Here is a 20,848-nt window from a genome sequence, read left to right as displayed (position 1 = left end):
AGAATCGACCCCCCGCCTCTTTTTTTCTTTTTTTTTGAGACGGAGTCTTGCTTTGTCGCCAGGCTGGAGTGCAGTGGTGCAATCTCGGCTCACTACAACCTCCACAACCTGGGTTCAAGCGATTCTCCTGCCTCAGCCTTCCTAGTAGCTGGGACTACAGGAGTGCACCACCATGCCCAGCTAATTTTTTTATTTTTAGTAGAGACGGGGTTTCACCATGTTGGCCAGGATAGTCTTGATCTCTTGACCTCGTGATCTGCCCACCTTGGCCTCCCAAAGTGCTGGGATTGCAGGCGTGAGCCACCGCGCCTGGCCCTCTGCCTCTTAGAAACCACACATCAAAAAAGGGCCTATATAAGACAGAGCAAGGCCTTGGAGTCAAAGTGGCCCCGATGTCAAGAAGTTATCCACCATAGGTGAGTAAATATTCAGATGCCATTTAGGTTCACAACATCAACACTGCTTTAAGGGCTATCACAACCTGGAAAAGCCAGCTGGGGACAGGGTAAGGGAAGGAGTCATGCTCAAATCAGTGACCACTGCTCAGAGACCTGGCCTTACCTAGTCCCACCTCTGTCTCTAGGTAGAACAGAATGGACCCGCCCAAGGCGGAAAGACGGGGAATCACCGGAGGGCAACAGCCCATGTCCTCCAAGCCCTTAGTCTCCAGGAAGGGTCTCATCTGCTGTGCCCAGGGCTTCTCCCCAGGGTGTCTGGGTTACTCACCTTCTGGTTCAGCAACGCCTGTACCACGTGGTTGGCAACCTGGGGACAGAAGGCCCCGAGGCAGAGCCATCAGCTGACCCCAGCTTCTGCCAGGAGCAGATGAGCCACGTCCCCCCAGTCCCACTACAGACCCACAGACCTCGTCCAGACAGCGCTCATAAGTCTCCCGCTGGTTTTCGTTGGCCTGGGCAAGTGCCGAGTTCTCTGCCTGCAGGAGTGAGGGAGGAAGAGGGCAAAAAGGTGGCTTTGGGGATTATTCTTCCCCCAGGGCACATTCCTTTTGGGAAAGGGGAGGCAACTACAGGGGTGCTAACTATACCCCCACTCCAGCTCTTGGCTGTGAGCAGATTCTCATATGAGGAATCCTGCAGAGGCCAAGGGCAGCAGGAGGGCAGGGCTGACCTGGGATGGTTTTCTATAAACCCCGACCTCAGTCAGTGGCAATGGGGGCTCTGGGGGATACAGTGGCCAGGTAGACCTGAGGTGGGAGGTGCCCACAGTAACCCTTATTTCCCTGGGAGACGGGTAGAGGAGGCTGTAGGGAGGATGACAGGGTGTTAAGAATGTGGTGAGGGGTGTGGCCTGAGGATCTGCACCCTTATCCCTCAACTCCTGAGCCCTGGGCCATCCAGCCTCTTCCTCTTGTGACCTCTGACCACCCCCTTTCCCAGAGCCTGCAGAGGCATGAGAGGTAAGGAAGGGAGGTGTTTGGGGGTTAGGACACTCATCCCTGTGCATGCTTCTTGTCCCCGAGCCCTCACTGGGCCGGGCAGCTAAGAGCAAGGAAAGGGCTTCTCAGAGGACCTTTGCAAAAGAATGTTCTGCTAGCCTCCTGCCTGGCAAAGCAGGCCGAGAGGAAGGCCCATGGCACCCAAAAACCCGCAGGAAGCTCAGAGGGAGGGGCAGCCCTGCCTCCCCAGGGCTGGCACTGCTGCCCCTACCACGCCCCATGCCGCACCTCCAGCTCCCGCAGTCGGTGCAGAAGCTCCTGGCAGGTGCCTGGCTCCATGCTGCCATCATCACCCTCTCCTGGCCTTGGGTTTCCAGGACCCCCAGCTGGCTGGTCCATGGCCTCTGACATCTGGCCCTGGGAACAAGGAAGAGAAGCCCCGGCAGGCTACTCCAGGGCATGAGGAGGAAGTGAGAAGGAGAAGGACAAAGATGAAACCCTTTAGTCTCCTTGGAGCTTAGGTCAGTGTGACCTATATGCATGACACTGTAACAACTCAGGGCCAGGCTGGGTATCTCCTGGTCACAGTCACGGGGCAGACACACAGATACTCTCCTCATCTTAAGAACAGAGACCATTGTTTTAGAAAGCCCCATACTCACAAAAGAAACCTGATTTCTCTACTGGGACTGGCCTCAAGCTGGCGCGTCATTCAGCCTCCCTGGGTCTCAGTCCCTCTCTTTGTAAAATAACACCAATATCCCCTAATCTCATTCAGTGTTTGCAAACAAAGATTAGGTCTGTGAAAGTGATTTGAAGAAGTTAAAAAAAAAAAAACACTTAAAACACAAGACCGTTATTACTCATAACAGTAATAATAATTTAAACTAATTTAACAAGTAAGACAACTAGGATTTTGTCCTGGGCATCGGTGATCCCCTGCCTGGAGCAGGCACATGCTTTAGGTAGTGGAGACAATGGATAAAACCCTGGCTTTGTGGCCAAAAGCCTCTGCCTGGCTCTGCCTAGTATGAACTGGGTGAACATATGAAAACCGAGCTCATTCATTCACTCGGTCAACCAGATGATCCTCAGTTTCCTAGTTCTGAGAAATGGGCAGAAGAATTCTTCCTCCCTTACAGGGTCATTGTGAGAGTCAAATGTGACCACCTAGGGAAGAGCACCCTGAGAACACGACTCAGTACATGTGGAGAATACAGTTGAGCCTGGGGCCTGGCGCCCTTAGCTCTAGCTCTGGCTCCAATGCTCACTTGCTGGGTTATCCCAGGGCAAGGTCCCGATCCCTGGGCCTCAGGCTCCTCCTGGACAAAGTGGGAAGTGCCCTGCACCCCTCCGGGGCTCTGCTTTCTAGCTCCAGCCTCACTAGGCACCCACTGCCCTGGCAGGAGCTAGGCCCCGTCAGATCAGGCTCTTTGTGCACGATGGTCCTTCTGCTGGGGTCTCTTGACACCACCCGCTCCTTTCGACTTGGCCAGCTCCTCCCTATTCATCCTTCAGGGCTCCCAGGCGATGCTCCTGCAAGATTGTACACCAGCCTCCCCCACCAGACAGTCAACTCCATGAGGGCAGGAACACTGCATTTGCCTCCCCATCCAAACTCACATGCCTCCTGGTGGGATCCCGGGCATGTAGGAGACAGACTGATGACTAGACGAAGCTCATGACCACATCCAGCACGGCCAGGGCTCAGACCTGCGTCACACCATGGGATCCTCCCACCCCACCAAACCATTGCCATTGTTGCTAGCTTGAACTGACTAGTCTTCATCTTCCAATTGAGTTCCAATTTCTCTGCTAGAGAAAAATGTTGTTTTTCTTTCATACAAATATTGTGGAGGTTTCCAGTAGATGGGCAACCCTTCCTATTATAAAAGGGTGGAACCTCGGTCCATCACTGACTACCCCTTGTGCCATTGAAGCCCCCACAAAAGAAAAATGGGGTTGGGCGTGGTGGCTTATGCCTTGTGACCTCAGCACTTTGGGAGGCCAAGGTGGGAGGACGGCTTACGGCTAGGAGTTCAAACCCAGCCTGGGCAACATACTGAGACCGCATCTACCAAAAGAAAAAAAAAGAAGTGGGAGGATCCCTTGAGCCCTAGAGTTCGAGGCTGCAGTGAGCTATGATCGCCACTGTGCTCAAGCCTGGGCAACAAAGCAAGACCATTTCAAAACAAAAATAAAAAGGCTTGGAGCTTTTGGACTATAGGAGAGAGGTGTCCTCAGCAGCTCACCATCGAGCCGTCTGAGTGCTTGCTTCCTTATCCTCCACAGTGGAGCCCAGGGGTGCCTCTCCCACCCCCAGCATGCACAGGCCCCAAAGCCCCTCACCTGTCTCTGCCCCCTTATGCAGGTGGGCACACTCACTCTAGCATCCAGAACGGTCACCTTGCCTGTGGAGAAAAAAAAAAGATGTCAGCCACGCACTTACTGGGCTCCAGCTATGTGCCAGGCACTGGGACATGGGACGAACAGCCAGAGACAGCCCAGCCGCTATGATGCTTCCACTCTATTGGGCGAGGCCGACAATGTACAGCGTTGGGTTGTGATAAGGCACGGAGAGATGACAATTAAGCAGAGACCTGAATGAAGTCCAGATGAAATCCTGGAATGGGAAAGCATTTGGGACAGCAGAAAGAGCCAGTGCAAAGGTCCCCAGCTCTCAGCCAGGAATCATCAGACTACAGAGGAGACTGAACAGTCACACCTGGTACTTTACAACCCGGTTCTACAACATACATTGCCTTGCCTCGTGCTCAACAGTTAACCACAACAATGTTAAATGCTATTATCAGTGCCTGTGTTTCAGATGAGGAAACCGAGGAACAGAAAGTTACACTTGCACACACTGTGTTTACCCAGTGTGATGAATAGCACAGGCGCTTTCTTCCACACCATCCCATCCAGTTCTCCTAACAACCCTGGAAGGGGAGCACCCGCCTGCGGGAGGAGGCAGGCTCTGGGGCAGAGGATATTGCCCAAGTCACATGGCTACTTCACAAAGCACACCAGACAGGCCTAGATTTTCCCACTCCTCTGCACACACCCAAGCTTCACTGTAAGCTCCACAGTAAAACAGACATTTAAGCTCCGTACAGCCCTAGGGCTCCCTGGAGGCTAGAAACTTGGGCTAGAAATCTGACACTAATGAATCTCTTTTCTCTTGTTCTCACTTGTAAAACAGGGATAAGAACACTTAGCCCAAAGGGTTGTTGGAGGACAAAATGAGATAATATATGTAGAGTGTCTGGCGTGAATTCCATAAATGGAGACTTTTCATATCATCACCTGCTGACAGAGGCACAGTGCAAAGCTATGGGGTTGTTGTGGAGCCTGCTGCTACCTTGTCCATTCACACAGAGGCCGACTCCGAGTCCCAGGGCCCTTACCCAGGGGTCTCCGCTATAGGGGCACCTGAAGATCTCAGAATGCTGCTCTGCCCACCCTGCCCTCAGAGGCCTCCTCTCCAACTCCTCCCAGCCGGCCCTCCAGCCCCAGGGCCAGCCTTGCCTTCCCTCTTCTCTTCTATACCCCAGAAAGAGAAGCAGCTGGATGTTTGGGGGCTGGGATTACAGTGAAAAGAGAGAATGCTTCTTCGTGTGTGTGTGTGTGTGTGTGGACACAACAGTGGGAAGGGGACTTCTGAAAACACTTGGAGGAAAAGGAAGACCTGTTTAATACTGATTTTTTTAATTTTTTTAAGAGACAGGGTCTCACCTCACTGCCCAGGCTGGAGTTCAGTGGCACGTTCATAGCTCACTGCATCCTTGGCCTCCTGGGCTCAAGTGATCTCCTGCCTTAGCCTCCCAAGTGGCTGGGATGAGAGGCACGAGTCACTGTGCCTGGCCTCTAATGCTTATTGTTAATACTGTATAATAATCTGAAGTTTTTTATTTTAACATCATAAAAATGTATCATATTTAACTTGGTTTGCTCATAACATTATCACGTTTGATAGACTTAGAAATATACAGGCCTGGAAAAAAAATGAAAAATATTTAAGAATTATCCTCCTTCCCACACTCAAATGGGGTGAAACCCAGAATGTCTCAGGTCACCTCCGGCATCTGACCAGTGCCACCCTCACCCACAACTCTGGTCTCTGGGCCACTGTCCTCCCACTGCCTGCAGCAACCTACCCATCGGTCCCCAGCGTGTCCCTCAATCCCCTCACCATCAGAGGGGCTAGGGTGTGGCTGAGGTATGCTGTGGAGGAAGAGAAAAAAGTTGGGAGGGTGAGGGAAAGGAATGGGATGAAGAAGGCAGCATTCGGGGTCTGGAAAAGGATAACGCTAAGGACCGGGAAACCCTAAGATTTGTGTTCTTCACAAGAAAGCAACAACGAAACAATGTAGAGTATCTTTTCCCAAAATAATAAAAAAGCATCCAGGTTAAGAGCAAGGCCAGGCTGTGAGGACTGGCTGCGGACTCTCTATGTGTGCACGCAGTGGTTTTCTGTGTTGAGGAGCATGGAGACCCCACACACTCCACAAAGCCAGGCATGGCCCCGATCCACAGCTGAGCCCCTGTGAATCCCAGGCCAGGAGGCCCGAGTCCCACTGAGAATGGGGGAGACCCTCCGATTTATGAGCCAGCCAGTGGTCACAGTTCTTCTTCTCAGTGTGCCCCAGCTGGAGTGGGGCTAGGACTCAGCCCCTCTTCGGGAGAAATACTTTCTGGCCTCACAGCGAGGGGGTCTGGGGTCAGCCCAGGATGAGGGGGCCTCCTCTGCATCTGCAGGGCCGTCACAGTGGAGGGCAGGAAGCTGTCACGGGGAAGAGACCTGCAGGAAAGCTTGGTGGTGGGGAGGAGCACGGGCCATGAGAGTCGGCCCAGAGTCTGAGTTCAAGATTTCTAAAGAAAACTTCCTGCGTCCTTACCCTTCTCTAGGGAAGGTCAAGATCCAGAGAGAGACCACCATCACCAGCTCCAAATCGAAGCCAAGTCAGGAATGTGGCCCTCTGGAGTCTGGGCTTTCTGCCTGCCTCTCATGGGGGATGCCTGCCCAGGCAGGCTTCGCAGTGGTGGTCCCTGCTGCCTCCCCAGGGGCTGAGCACCGCCTCCTCCCTCAGGACCCACAGCTCCTGCTCACAGCCATGAGCTCAGCCCGACCTGGGGCAGGGAAAACCCCAGGCTTCGGGTTTTTGGAATGGCTCTGGTTTCAGACATTCCTCTGGTGGCCCCAACACGTCTGCGACGCTGGGTCTGGACACACAGTGCTGGCCAGGCAGGGTCTGGGAACTCTAACTTGAACTGGAGGCTTCTCCCACCGGAATTGCCAGCGGAGGCCCCTCCACCCACAAAGGCCTGATTCTGAGGGAGGTGACCTCAATGCAGGGGGAGGGAGAGAAGGAGGGGGGAGAAGAGCGGAGTCCTCTCTGGCTCGTCCTTCAGAGGGGGTGGGGAGGGGGCCAGTTTTCAGGCAGCCAGGGCCGAGGAAGGAGGAAACTTGCTCAGGGGTCTCTGGGTAACCTGGGCGACCACCATCTCTTCAACCAAGTCAGTCACGGAGGGCCCCAGCTCTCCCTTCCCCCTTAAAGCCAGGAGGGGACAGGGGCTTTCAGGGCCTCCAAAGAGATCTTACTGTCCTGGCCTTTCAGTTAGCCAGATCAGAAGGGGTCTGTGGCTCCTACCTCCTCTCCAGCAGGGCACAGGCAAGACCCCTCCCTGAACAGAGACCAGGCATGGGAGGAAGGGGCTGGAGAGGCAGGCGGCAGCAAGCCTGTCCTCATTCCCTCACCCCGGCCCTTAGCCAAGGCCTCCTGGCCCCTGGTGAGCCCCTCACTCACCAGCTGTTCCCCCCAGAGTCCTCTAGGGAGAGAAGCCAGGGACCAGGAGTGGGGGAGGGTGGGCAGCTGTAGGAAGGCAGAGATGGAGAGCTCACTTAATCACAGAATCACCCGTAACACCAACCGCTTCCCTCCGCACCCTCCCCAGCTGCTTTCTGGAATCCCTCTTACCCTCCCAGCCCTTTTACCAGTCACACCCAAGAATCCACTTGTAAACAGCAACTTCTGTCCCCACAGCAAACACCTTTTCCAGCCAAGATCAGCCCTGGGCTGCTGAGGAGTGTGGGGAGGGACAGGAGGACTGAGGCCTGGCTCCCAGGGCACTTCTAGCCTGAAAGGGGCCACTTAATCCCTGACCCAAAGCATCTTTCAGCCCTGAGAATTCCAACTGGTCTCCTCCCCCTTCAGGGTAAGAGGGCAGACAAGAATTTCCTTCCCTCCTCCTGACAACTGGTACTGGAGACACAATAGCCCTTCTGAGAGGCATCTGTCTTGGAAGGGGCCCCCTACATCCCCCCAGCTTCCTTTTCACAGGCACTCCAAGCACCTCAACCACCATGGTGTGGGTTCTTCCAAACCAGCTGCAGGATAGGTCCTCGGCCCTTCCAGGAAGGGAAGAAGGAAGGGCAGTCGTGTTATGAGCCCCAAAGGCTTCCAGATTTCAACATCCCTCATCTCCCCTCCCTCAGAGCCCTCCTGCTCCCTGTCCACAGCATAACCCAGTAACAAAACTAGCAGCTGCTGGGGGTGGGGGGAGGGAAGGAGGTGGGGAGAGGGAAGGGGTGCCGACACAATGGGTTTATTTATAGGACCACACACCAGGGGCTCTGCAGCCAAGTGGCCCAGGCCCCACTCCCAAAAGTCCAGCCCAGGCCGTCCTAGCCCAGCCGAGGGTACTGGAAACAGCCTTAGACCGGAAGGCAGAAGAGTCTAGCATGGAGTCCGGTTCGAACTCTGCAATTAACTTACATGCTGTGTGACTAGGCAAATCATTCCGTCTCCCCGAGATGAGTTTCTTCACGCCAAGTGGTGGTTGTTCTGCCACAGTGGTTCCCACAGTGGGGCCTAGGCACCCTGTGGCCCTCTCCAGGGGTCTGTAAGGTCAAAGCTGTTTTCCTAATAATACTACTAAGACACTATCTGCCTTTATTACTCTCATTCTCTCCTGTGTACAGTGGCATTTTCCAGATACTATGCTGTGTGATACCGCAAAAGATTGAATACCGAAGCAGACAGGAGAAGCCAGCTTCCTTCTATTAAGTCAGACAGAAGAAATTTGCAAAAATAGAGAACAATGACTTATTATTATTTGTGTTTTTGGAACATATACAATTAAATTTTTAAATAAAATATGTTAACGTGATGGGCTTATTGCTATTTTTAAACAAATTAATTAAATAACTGTAAGTATAACATTTATAAACAAAAGCTCTTCGGGGTCCTCAAGTTTTAAGCGTATAGAAGGGTCCTCAGACCAAAAAGTTGGAGTCGTTTTTCTAGAACAGTGCTGTCCAGTAGAACTTTCTGTAATAATGAACATGCTTAGTCTGTACTATCCAACATGGAAGCTATCTATTAGCTACACCTGGCTGCCGAACACTTGAAATGTGGCTAGTCCAACTGAGGAACTGAATTTTACATTTAATTTTAGATAGCCACATGCGAGCTCAAGAAGCTCCCTGGGATTCCTCAACTTGCGTATTTTAGGACAATGCTTCTTTCCACAAGGAGTGGGTGTTGCAAAGGGACTCCTGTCCCCAGGCTTGTGCTTACGCTCTCTCTCACTCTCTTCCCCACCACAGAAGGCCAGCTCAGCCCCACTGTCAGTCCAGCCTGGCAATCCTGCCCGGCTCAAGTAAGAGAGCTGCTCTCTCATTCTGTGCCATGAGTAGCACACACCCTCTCCACTCTCCTATAACTTCTGGCTTACCACCCTCCTGTTTCCCCAGAGGATTAAAGCCAGCAGAGGGAAACCCCCTCACACCTCCTGCCGCCACCCTCCCATCCCCCTCGGAACCCTCCCCACCTCCTCATCCACTATTACAGCAGATGAGTTGCCTGCTCCCGCGCAAAGCCAGTCCTGCTTGTCCCAGACTTTCCCCATTTACGTCTTCAGTATCTACCTCCTGAAGACAGCTTTCTCATCTGCCCTTTAAAACTTAAAATCTTTAAATCTTAAAAACAATCTTCTCGTTGGGCACAGTGGCTCACACCTGTAGTCCCAGCTACTTGGGAAGCTGAGGTGGGAGGATCACTTGAGGGACTCCGAGGCTGCAGCGAGCTATGACCCGGCTACTGCTGCACTCCAGCCTGGGCGACAAAGAGGGACCCTTTTTATTCTCTTAAACAAACAAAAACAACAATCTTTGCTTGACATTTTCCCAGATACTGCCAAATTTCAAAAAATACTCTAGATACTTCAAAGCCAAACTTCTCAAAAAACAAAAAAGAAAATCCCAAAACCATCTTCTCATTCTTCCCTTAACCTGGTCCGACTTCAGTGGTAACCACCACGATGCTAAATCCAAACAATATTTTTCAGTCCTCATTGTCGTCGCAGGTATAAGACCTCTGTGACCACTTCCTCCTGGACTTTTTTTTAAGCTTTGAGACCGTCCATGTCTCACACAATTCACCCACTGAAAGTGTACAATTCAGTGGTTCTTAGTATACTCAGAGATACGTGCAATCATCAACATGGTTAATTTTAGAACACTTTTATTAGCTTTTATTGTTCCTTTCCTTAACACTGCCCCCTCCCCACCCAGTCACAGGCAACCACTCATCTATTTTCTGTCTCTATTGAGTTCCCTATTCTGGACATTTCATGTGAATTCAATCATATCATTGGTGCCTTTTACGACTGGCTTCTTTCACTTTGCATGATGTTTTCAAGGTTCATCCATGTTGTTGCACGTATCAGTAGTCCATTCTTTTTGTTTTGTTTTCATCTTTTTTTTTTTTCAGACAGAGTTTCACTCTTGTTGCCCAGGCTGGAGTGCAGTGGCGTGATCTTGGCTCACTGTAACCTCCGCCGCTCAGGTTCAAGCAATTCTCCTGCCTCAGCCTCCTGTGTAGATGGGACTACAGGCGCCCGCCACCACGCCTGGCTAATTTTTGTATTTTTAGTAGAGACGGGGTTTCACCATGTTGTCCAGGCTGATCTCGAACTCCTGACCTCAGGTGATCTTCCTTGGCCTCCCAAAGTGCTGGGATTACAGGCATGAGCCACCACACCCAGCCTCCATTCCTTTGTATGGGTGAACAGTGCTCCACTGTATGGGCCAGCCACAGTTTATCCATCCATTCTACTGATGAACATTTGGCTTGTTTTCACTTTTTAGCTATTATGAATATTGCTATGATCATTTATGTAGTTATCCCTTGGCATCCCCAGGGGATTGGATCTAGGTCCCTTGCAAAAACCAAAATCTGAGGATGCTCAAGTCCCTTATATAAAAAATGGTACAGTATTTGCATAAAACCTAAACACTTCCTCTGGTATACTTTATAAATCATCTCCAGGCTTCTTATAATATCTAATACAGTGTAAATGCTATGTAAATAGTTGTTACTGTATTATTGCATTGTATTATTTTTATTTTATTGTTATTTTTTAATTGATTTTTCCCCCAAATATTTTTGGCCCACAGTTGGTTGGACCCTGCAAATGTGGATCACTACACAAGTTTTTGTATAGATGTATGTTTTCCTTTCTCTTGAGTATATACTTAGGAGTAGAATTGCTGGGTTATATAATAACTGCAGGTTTAATCATTTGAGGAACTGTCAGATTGTTGTCCAGAGCAGGTGTACCATTTTATAATACCACCAGCAATGTATGAGGGTTCCGATTTCTCCATACCGTCACCACTTATTATTTGATCTGCTGATTCCAGCCACCCAGTAAGTGTGAAGTGAGATTTTATTGTGGTTTGAGTTTGTACCTCCCTGATGACTAATGATGTTAAGCATCTTTGCATGTGCTTATTGGCCATTTGTATCTCTTCCTTGGAGAAATGTTTTTCAAATTTTTGCTGATTTTTAAATTGGGGATTGTGTCTTTTTATTATCTAATTGTGAGAATTCTTTATTTTTATTTTTTATTTTTTTTGAGATGGAGTCTCACTCTGTCGCTCAGGCTGGAGTGCAGTGGCGCGATTTCAGCTCACTGCTGCCTCCACCTCCTGGGTTCAAGCAGTTCTCCTGTCTCAGCCGTCCGAGTACCTGGGATTACAGGCATGTGCCACCACACTTGACTAATTTTTGTATTTTTAGTAGAGATGGGGTTTCACCATGTTGGCCAGGCTGGTCTCCAACTCCTGGCCTCAAGTGATCTGCCCGCCTCGGCCTCCCAAAGTGCTGGGATTACAGGCATGAGACACTGCGCCTGGCCTACATTTTTTTTTTAAGAGACAAGATCTGGCTCTATCACTTAGGCCGGAGTGCACTGCCACAGTCATAGTTTACTGTAACTTCAGACTCCTAGGCTCAAGTGGTCCTCCCACTTCAGCCTCCCAAGTAACTAGGACTACCACAGCTGGCTAATTTTAAAATTTTTTGTAAAGACAGGGTCTTGCCATACTGCCCAGGCTGATCTTGAACTCCTCCTAGTGATCCTCCTGCCTTGGCCTCCCAAAGCACTGGGATTATAGGGATGAGCAACTTTGCCCAGCCTAGTTTTCAGAATTCTTTACATATTCTAGATACAAGTCCTTTATTTTATATTTATATATATATATATATGATTTGAAAATATTTTCTTCCGGCTGGGTGTGGTGGCTCAAGCCTGTAATCCCAGCGCTTTGGGAGGCCGAAGTGGGCGGATCACGAGGTCAGAAGTTCGAGACCAGCCTGGCCAACATAGTGAAAGCCCGTCTCTACTAAAAATACAAAAAATTAGCTGGGTGTGGTGGTGTGCGCCTGTAATCCCAGCTATTCGGGAGGCTGAGGCAGGAGAACCGTGTGAACCCGGGAGGTGGAGGTTGCAGTGAGCCGAGATAGTGCCATTGCACTCCAGCCTGGGCGACAGTGTGAGACACCGTCTCAAAAAAAAAAAAAAAAAGAAGAAAGTATTTTCTTCCATTCTGTGGGCTGTCTTTTCACTTTCTTGAGGGTATCCACTTCTTCCTGGATGACTTTTCCCTTGCCTATTACATTCCCCTGCTCCTCCCACCCCTCTTCCACCTCTTCTTCTGTGTAACTATGTGTTACTTTATGTATAAATACATACTTAAAAAAAAAGGCATAGTAGCACGTTCTCATGGTTCCACATCTTTCTTTAGCAGAACAATTTTTAGAAAATGAAACTATAGCCTTTATATGGATCTTATCAGTTTTTCTATCAATATTCTGTTCCAAGATCCAATCCAGGATTCCACAGGGTACTTGGTCACCCAGTCTCCTTAGTGTCTACAATTCATGACAATCCCTCGACCTTTCCTTACCTTTCATCATCGTAACACTTCTGAAGGGACTGGTCAACATTTTGGAGAATGTCCTCCAATTTGGGTTGTTTGATGTTCTCACTGATTAGACTGAGGTTATATGCTTTGAGAAGAATACCACGGAGGTGATATGCCTTCCCCAGGGCATTATATCTGAGGACACACATGATATCAAGGTTTCTTGTTCCTGGTGATGTTTTAACCTCATCACTTGGTTAGGCAGTATCTATTAATTGGTTTCTCCATTATAAAGTCACTATTTTTCCTTTTGTAATTAAATATTTTTGGGGGCAATACTTTGGACTATGTAAATATCCTGTTTCTCCTTAAATTTTCACCCAGCAATTTTTTTACCAAAATCAGTGGATCTTGCTTGTAGCAATTACTATGGTGCTCTAAAACATAATTTTCAATTTCTTATCTTCCTTCTATATTTATTAATTGCAAGTTTTCTATAAGGAATAATTGTCCCTTCATCCCATTTAATCATGTATTTATATTGGTATGGATGAACTGGATATTTATTTTAATCTTTGGGTTATAATCCAATAATATTATCACATTTCATTGCTCAAATTCCAGCTATGGCCATTGGCCACTGAGAATCTTTCAGGTTGGGTCCTTCTTTCAACATGCTTCCTTTTCTTTTTAAGACAAGTCTTGCCCTGTTGCCCAGGCTGGAGTGCAATGGCGTGATCTTGGCTCAAGCGATTCTCATGCCTCAGCCTCCTGAGTAGCTGGGACCACAGGTGTGTGCTGCTACACCTGGTTAATTTTTATATTTTTAGTAGAGATGGGGTTTCACCACGTTGGCCAGGCTGGTTTCGAACTCCTGACCTCAAGAGCTCCACCCACCTGGGCCTCCCAAAGTGCTGGGATTACAGGCGTAAGTCACCACACCCGGCCAGTGCTTCCTTTTTTTTTTTTTTTTTTTTTTTTTTTAAGCACTCTCTTGCCATAAGATGTTCCTGGCTTATCTTGTATTTTCCTTGCCACAAACACTTTTCCAAGGAGCTCCACCATAGCAACCTTCTAAAACTATAAATCTGATGGTGTTCTTCCCACTTCAAATCTTCCCACGACCTCCTACTGCTTTTGGGAACGACCAAAGCCCTCAACACAACCCTCAAAGCTCTGCCTTTGTCTGGCCCCAGAGCAACTCTTTGGACAAGCTTTCCTGGACTCGTGCAGCCTCATTGTTCTGTCTTCTACAAGTGCCTCCTGCAAGATCAGTATTTCCAAATGCAATGCATTGTGTTCTTGAACATTCCCTGTGAAGAGGAGGGGACTCCCTATACTGTTAGAAGGGGAGCTCCCCGAGGAGAGGCCCTTCCTTGTATTTCTGCACTCCCTGCCACGCCCTCTGCCAGTGTACCACTCCTACCAACCAGACCAGGCCCTGAGCCACCCTGCCCCCTGCAGAACTGGTGATCTCCTTTCCTTCTCATCAGAAAGAAGGTTAGAAAGAAGGGACAGCTAAGAACATACATGGGCTCATCAGGTTCCCCAAAAGACCCCTAACTATCCTCCATCAAATGGCTCTTAGGGCCCATAGGACAAACCATACTGAGGGTGAGGAAGGGACATTTTCAGGTTTGTCTCTGACCCTTTCAAAGTTCTCAACCCTCTCAAAAAAAAAAAAAAAAAAAAAAAAAAAAAAAGGCTGGACGCGGTGGCTCACGCCTGTAATCCCAGCACTTTGGGAGGCCAAGGTGGGTGGATTACGAGGTCAGGAGTTCGAGTCCAGCCTGAGCAACATGGTGAAACCCTGTCTTTACTAAAAATACAAAAATTAGCCAGGCATGGTGGCACGCGCCTGTGATCCAGCTACTTGGGAGGCTGAGGCAGAAGAATTGCTTGAACCTGAGAGGCTGAGGTTGTAGTGAGCTGAAATCGTGCCACTGTACTCCAGCCTGGGTGACAGAGTGAGAGTCTGTCTCATAAAAAAAAAAAAAAAAAGTTCTCAACCCAATCTTAGACCGCAGTGACTCTCTCTGGCAAATAGTACTAACCTATTCATTCTACAGATATTTCTGAACCGACAAACTTACTAGGAAATGCAATGCTTGGGTATATAGCTGGGGGCAATTCAGAGAAGGGTCAGCTCTTGGGCTTCTTGGAGCTTTCAGTCTATAGGGGACATAAGACATGCAAGAAAAAAAAATCAGTAGCCTTTCTATATGTTAACAATGAACTACCTAAAAAAGTACAAAATAGTAAAATATTGGGAATAAGTTTAACCAAGGAGGTGAAGGATCTCTACACTAAAAACTATAAAACACTGATAAAAGAAATTGACATGAATAACTGGAAAGATGTCCCATGTTCAGGGATTGGAAGAATTAATATTTTTTAAATGTCCATAAATACCCAAAGCAATCTACAGATTCAATGCAATCCCTATCAAGATATCAATTATATTTTTCATAGAAATAGGAAAAAAAATCCTAAAACTCATATGGAACCATAAAAGACCCCAAATAGCCAAAGCAATACATCTCACAAAAGAATTACTTTGATAGAGTAAACAATAGAGGTTAAAATCCTCTTATTTCTAGAATATAGGAATTGAACCTACCCCTGAGAATCCAAAATTCTCCATGCTACCTATCACACCACATCCTAGAGTAAAGCCAGGTAAATAAGCTGAGCAAAAGTTTGTTCTTGAGCAAAAGAACAAACTTGGAGGCATTACACTAACTGATTTGAAGAACCTACTACAAAGCTATAGTAATCAAAATAGCATGGTACTGGCATAAAAACAGATACTAGATGAATGGTTCAGAATAGAGAGACCAGAAATAAATCCACATGTTTACAGTTAATTGATTGCTGACAAAGATGCCAAGAACATACAACAGGGAAAAGACAGTCTCCTTAGTAATTAGTGTTGAGAAAACTGGATATTCACATGCAGAAGACTGAAATTAGATTAGACCCTCATCTCACACCATATATAAAAATCAACTCAAAATGGATTAAAAACTTAAACCTGGCTGGGCGCAGTGCTCATGCCTATCATCCCAGCACTTTGGGAGGCCAAGGCAGGCAGATCACATGAGGTCAGGAGTTTGAGACCAGCCTGGGCAACATGGTGAAACCTCATCTCTACTAAAAATACAAAAATTAGCTGGGTGTGGTGGCTCATGCCTGTAATTCCAGCTACTTGGGAGGCAGAGGCACAGGAATCTCTTGAACCCAGGACGTAGTGGAGGTTGTAGTAAGCCGAGATCGCGCTGCTGCACTCTGGCCTGGGTGACACAGCAAGGCTGTGTCTTGGAAAAAAAAAAAACAAAAAAACCTTAAACCTGACCAGAAACTGTAAAACTACTAGGAGAAAATAAAATACAGGGTAAAAACTCCATGACATTGGTCTGGGCAATGACTTTTTGGATATGACCCCAAAAGCACAGGCAACAAAGGGGATTACATCAAACTAAAAAGCTTCTGCAGAGCAAAGGAAACAGCAGATTAAAGAGACAATCTACAGAATAGGAGAAAATGTTTGTAAACCACACATCTCATTCACTCAGGCTGGAGTGCAGGCTGGTTGCAGTGGTGCAATCATGGCTCACTGCAACCTCAAACTCCTGGGCTCAGCTGATCCTCCCACCTCAGCCTCCTGAGTAGCTGGGACTACAGGCATGCATCACCACGCCCAACTAATTTTTTGGATTTTTTTTGTAGAGACAGACTTTCACCATGTTGCCCAGGCTGGTCTCGAACTCCTGGGCTCAAGCAATCTGCCTGTCTCACCCTCCCAAAGTGCTGGGATTACAGGCAATGAGCCACTGTGCAGAGCCTGACATTTCTTAAAAGACAGACAAATGGCCAGTGGGTATACGAAAAAATGCTCGATATCACGAATCATCAGGGAAATGTAAATTTAAACCACAATGAGATATTACCTCATACATTTAGAATATTATAAAAAAGACAAATAAGTGTTGGCAAGGATGTGGAGAAAAGGGAACCCTTGTACACCATTGGAGGGAATATAAATTAGTATAGCCACTATGGTAAATAGTATGGAAGTTTCTCAAAAAACTTAAAATAGGCCAGACCCAGTGGCTCACACCTATAATCTTAACACTTTGGGAGGCCAAGGCAGGAGGATCACTTGAGGTCAGGAGTTCAAGACCAGCCTAGACAACACAACAAGACCTTGTATTTAAAAAAAAAAAAAAAAAAAAAGGCCGGGTGCAGTGGCTCGTGCCTGTAATCCCAGCACTTTGGGAGGCCGAGGTGGGCAGATCACGAGGTCAGGAGATCGAGACCATCCCATCTCTATTAAAACTACAAAAAATTAGCTGGGCGTGGTGGTGGGCACCTGTAGTCCCAGCTACCTGGGAGGCCGAGGCGGGAGAATAGCTTGAACCTGGGAGACGGAGCTCACAGTGAGCTGAGATTGCGCCACTGCACTCCAGCCTGGGCAACGGTGCAAGACTCTGCTTCAAAAAAAAAAAAAAAATTAAAAACCCTTAAATAGAACTACCATTAAATCAGGATGTTGAAGAGATATCTGTACTCCCATGTTTATTCATTGTAGTCAAGATATGGAACCAACCTAAGTATCCATCAGTAGATGAATGGATAAAGAAAAGATGCTATATATACATAATAGGACACTATTCAGTCCTAAAAAGGGAGGAAATCCTGTCATTGGTAACAACGTGGATGAATCTGGAGAACATTATGTTACGTGAAATAAGCCAGGCCCAGACAAATACCACATGATCTCATATGTGGATTCTAAAAAGTTGAATGCATAGAAGCAGAGGATTGCTTGAGTCCAGGAGTTCAAGACCGGCCTGGGCAACATAGCAAGACTCTGCCTCAAGGGAAGAAAAGAAAACAGACATGTGGATAGGTAGCTGTACTATGAAGGAAGTTCCATAAGAGGAGTCTTTTGAAGAACTTTAAAAATCAGGAGAGAAATATTAAGCTAAAGCTGAAACCGTTTTTCAGAATTGGAGACATCAAGTGAACAGAAGGTAAAGACAGGTGGGGTTTACATACAACCAAAAGGGAAGGGTGTCATTCCACACAGAAGGAAAGGCAGCAACAGAAGTGAGGAGGCAGAAACCTCTGGGTGTATATGGAACCAGAATGACTCAGTGCAGCTGGATCTAAGGACATTTGAAGGTGATGGTTTCCTGCTCCCCTGGCCCATGCCAATAACTAACTCCTCTCCTATCCCCTGGCCGAATTAGGGAGTTGGCATCTTTTCAATATCCTGGGCATAACCAGAGACACATGCTGGGCCCCACAGGAGGAACCAAGGCAGAGAGGCTCCTGGAGGTGATGGCAGAGCTGACCACTGAAACATCAGCTATTAGTATTTTCTCCCAGGTCTGAGACAATAGGGCCTGGGAGGCTGCACCTGCACGGGGAGGAGAGCTGGGCAGATACCCTTCCAGCTCCTAGTGCCCATCCCCCAAACTTTATCTCCTGGCCTTTTTTTTTTTTTTTTTTTTTTTTTTTTTGAGATGGAGTTTTGCTCTGTCGCCCAGGCTGGAAGGCAGTGGCGTGATCTCGGCTCACTGCAACCTCCATCTCCCGGGTTCAAGCGATTCTCCTGCCTCAGCCTCCCGAGTAGCTGGGACTACAGGCGCGTGCCACCATGCCTGGCTAATTTTTGTATTTTTAGTAGAGACGGTGTTTCACCGTGTTAGCCAGGATGGTCTCGATCTCCTGACCTTGTGATCCACCCACCTTGGCCTCCCAAAGTGCTGGGATTACAGGCGTGAGCCACTGCACCCAGGCCCCCATCTCCTGGCTTCTTTCTACAAAAAGAATAGGCTCTGGCCAGCCAATATGCCTTCTGCACTCAAGCAACTCCAGTGCTCAGCTAGTGGGCACCATCCAGCCAGAGCCCAGAGGTGACACCCCAAGCTGTCAGCTCTACGCTGGGAGGAGAAAACAGCTCTGGTTCACCCACAAGCCCCCACTGGGCTCTGCTCTTGTTTGCGATCACAAACAGGAGTCAGGCTTTTGGGATTCTGCTCCTGAGATTCATGCAGCCAAACCGCGTGACCCTAGGTGAAGCTGGCACCCCTCTGGGCCTCAGTTTCCTTCCTGTAAAATGGGGGTGAGCCCTCTGACTCTGACTCCTCTCCCCTGCAGGGCACAGGAGAGAAGAATATCCCATCTAGAAAAGGACTGCAGCTGAGGAGCCAGGTCCCTTGTGCGGGGTAAGGGTGGGGTAAGGAGCTCGGCAGGGCCTTCAGGGATAAGCTGCTGGCTTTGATGCTGCCTTGCTCCTTCAAGGCCTGTAGGCTTTCCAGGAAAGCAGTGGGGGAGGAGAGAGGAAGGGACAGCAAAGCCAAGAGTTTTAGCCTTCTTCTAGCCTGGGGGACAGGAAGTGAGGTGCTGTCTACAGAGGAAGTGAGAAGCAAACCCCCATCCCCACCCCCCAACTTCCCCTCAGCCTGGAATGGAAAGAAAGGCTCCAGCTTCAGGAGCCTGCAGGCTCAGAGCTGGGGAAATAGAAGACGATGTGATGCAGGTGGGGGAAGAGAAATGATCAGCACCATCTGGCAGAGAAGGGGGTCTCCTGTCTTGGACACAATAAAACTCAAGGGGCCCAGGACATCCCACAGACTGCGGAAGTGGGGAGAAGAGAAGCCACTCAAGCCAAGTTGAGAAAGCCAGCATTCTAGGCCACGTGGTACCCACATCTGCAGTCCTGGCCTGACTCCTGCTCCCAGCATGTGTGCCATGTCATGCGCCTCGGCACGGGCCACCCCCAACACTAGGTGGGGCAGGTCCTCGGAGCACTTGCTCTTATAGCACATGTCCTTTCTTTGCAACCCTTATCACAGCTATAATTATAAAACTGTTAAATTACTTGATTAACGTGGACTTTTTTGATCACCACTGTATCCCTAGAGATTAGCACAGCATCCGGCACACAGTAAATTCTAAATAATCTGCTGGCTGAATGAACAGGCCGCTCATATAGCTTGAGAATTCCTCAGAGGCCGGTTTGACCTGAATCCTGGCATCTGAATGAAGTTTGGTATACAAAGGTGAAAGAACACTGCTCATGACTTGGGGCCAACTGGGGAACCCTGGGATGAGTGGTCAAGGCCAGTGCTATGGTCTGAATGTTTGTATCCCCCCAAATCCACATGTTGAAATCCTAATACCCAAGGTAATGCTATTGTGGGGCGGCGGGGCGGTGGTGCTGTGGGAGGTAAATAGGTCATGGAGGTGGAGCCCTCATGAATGGGATTAGTGCTCTTATGAAAAGAGGCCTGGTGAGATTCCTCACCCCTTCCACCATGTGAGGACACAATAAGAAGCCTCTGTCCAGGAATCAGAAAGCTGGCCCTCAGCAGACACCAAATCTGCCCTTGCCTTCACCTTGGACTTCCCAGCCTCTAGAGCTGTGAGAAATAAATTTCTGTTGTTTCTAAGCTGCCTAGTTTATGGTATGTTGTTATAGCAGTTCAAACAGACTAAGACACCCAGAAACAGGAGAGCCGACATAGGCGGCAGGAGAAATCCAGGCACACCCAGGTACTGCTAATAGGTAAGGCAACAAATACAGTAGACATGCTACGCTGTATTTTGGGTAAGAATGAAAAAAAGAGTATATATTTGTGTGTATTTGGTATTGTGTAAGGAAACTCAAGGGATATACAAGAAATTAATAAATGATTATGGGGGAGAAAGCGATGGAGGTGGGAGTGAGATTTTTTTTTTTTTTTTTGAGACAGGGTCTCACTGTTGCCTAGGCTGGAGTGCAGTGGCTCAATCTCTGCTCACTGCAACCTCTGCCTCCTGGGTTCAAGCGATCCTCCCACCTCAGGCTCCCCAGTAGCTGGGACTACAGGTTCACACCACCACACCCAGCTAATTTTTATATTTTTTGGTAGAGATGAGGTTTCACCGTCTTAGTCAGGCTGGTCTTGAACTCCTGACCTCAAGTGATCCGCCCACCTTGGCCTCCCATAGTGCTGGGCACGAGCCACCGTGCCCAGCAGAGATTTCAATTTTCAAACTATATTTATAAAACCTGGTGAAAAAATAAAACTGCAAAAAATATTAGAAGGAATCCAACTACTCAACAAGTTGATTTCCAAAGCTCCTCCCAGCTGTGGCATCCAACCTCTTCCAGGCCCCTAGGACAAGGGAGCAGGTGAGGTGGCCGGTCAGATGAACGTGGGGGCTCCAATCCAGGGCTGCTGATG

General features: G+C 48.5%; 1 protein-coding gene across 5 annotated transcripts in view; it reads right to left on the bottom strand.

Moving 5' to 3' along the window:
- Positions 1–20,848, bottom strand: part of NCKAP5L (NCK associated protein 5 like) — a 37,471-nt gene that overhangs the window by 11,084 nt on the left and 5,539 nt on the right. For 3 of the 5 annotated variants that reach the window (XM_003825848.5, XM_034935917.3, XM_008951190.4), the window contains exons 2-5: positions 3,746–3,807; positions 1,685–1,843; positions 866–934; positions 727–765 (exon numbers count right to left, since the gene is read on the bottom strand). In XM_003825848.5, the coding sequence (XP_003825896.2) occupies positions 727–765; positions 866–934; positions 1,685–1,807 (231 nt within the window). In that variant the 5' untranslated portion in view covers positions 1,808–1,843; positions 3,746–3,807. Of the gene's footprint in view, positions 1–561; positions 766–865; positions 941–1,684; positions 1,844–3,745; positions 3,808–20,848 lie in introns of those variants that run through there. The other 2 variants (XM_034935915.3, XM_034935916.3) reach the window with 2 other exon arrangements.

The sequence above is a fragment of the Pan paniscus genome, chromosome 10, assembly GCF_029289425.2.
Source record: "Pan paniscus chromosome 10, NHGRI_mPanPan1-v2.0_pri, whole genome shotgun sequence".
Taxonomy (NCBI): Eukaryota; Metazoa; Chordata; class Mammalia; order Primates; family Hominidae; genus Pan; species Pan paniscus.
The sequence above is the reverse complement of the archived record's forward strand: the minus strand, read 5'-3'. Positions and strand labels throughout refer to the sequence as shown.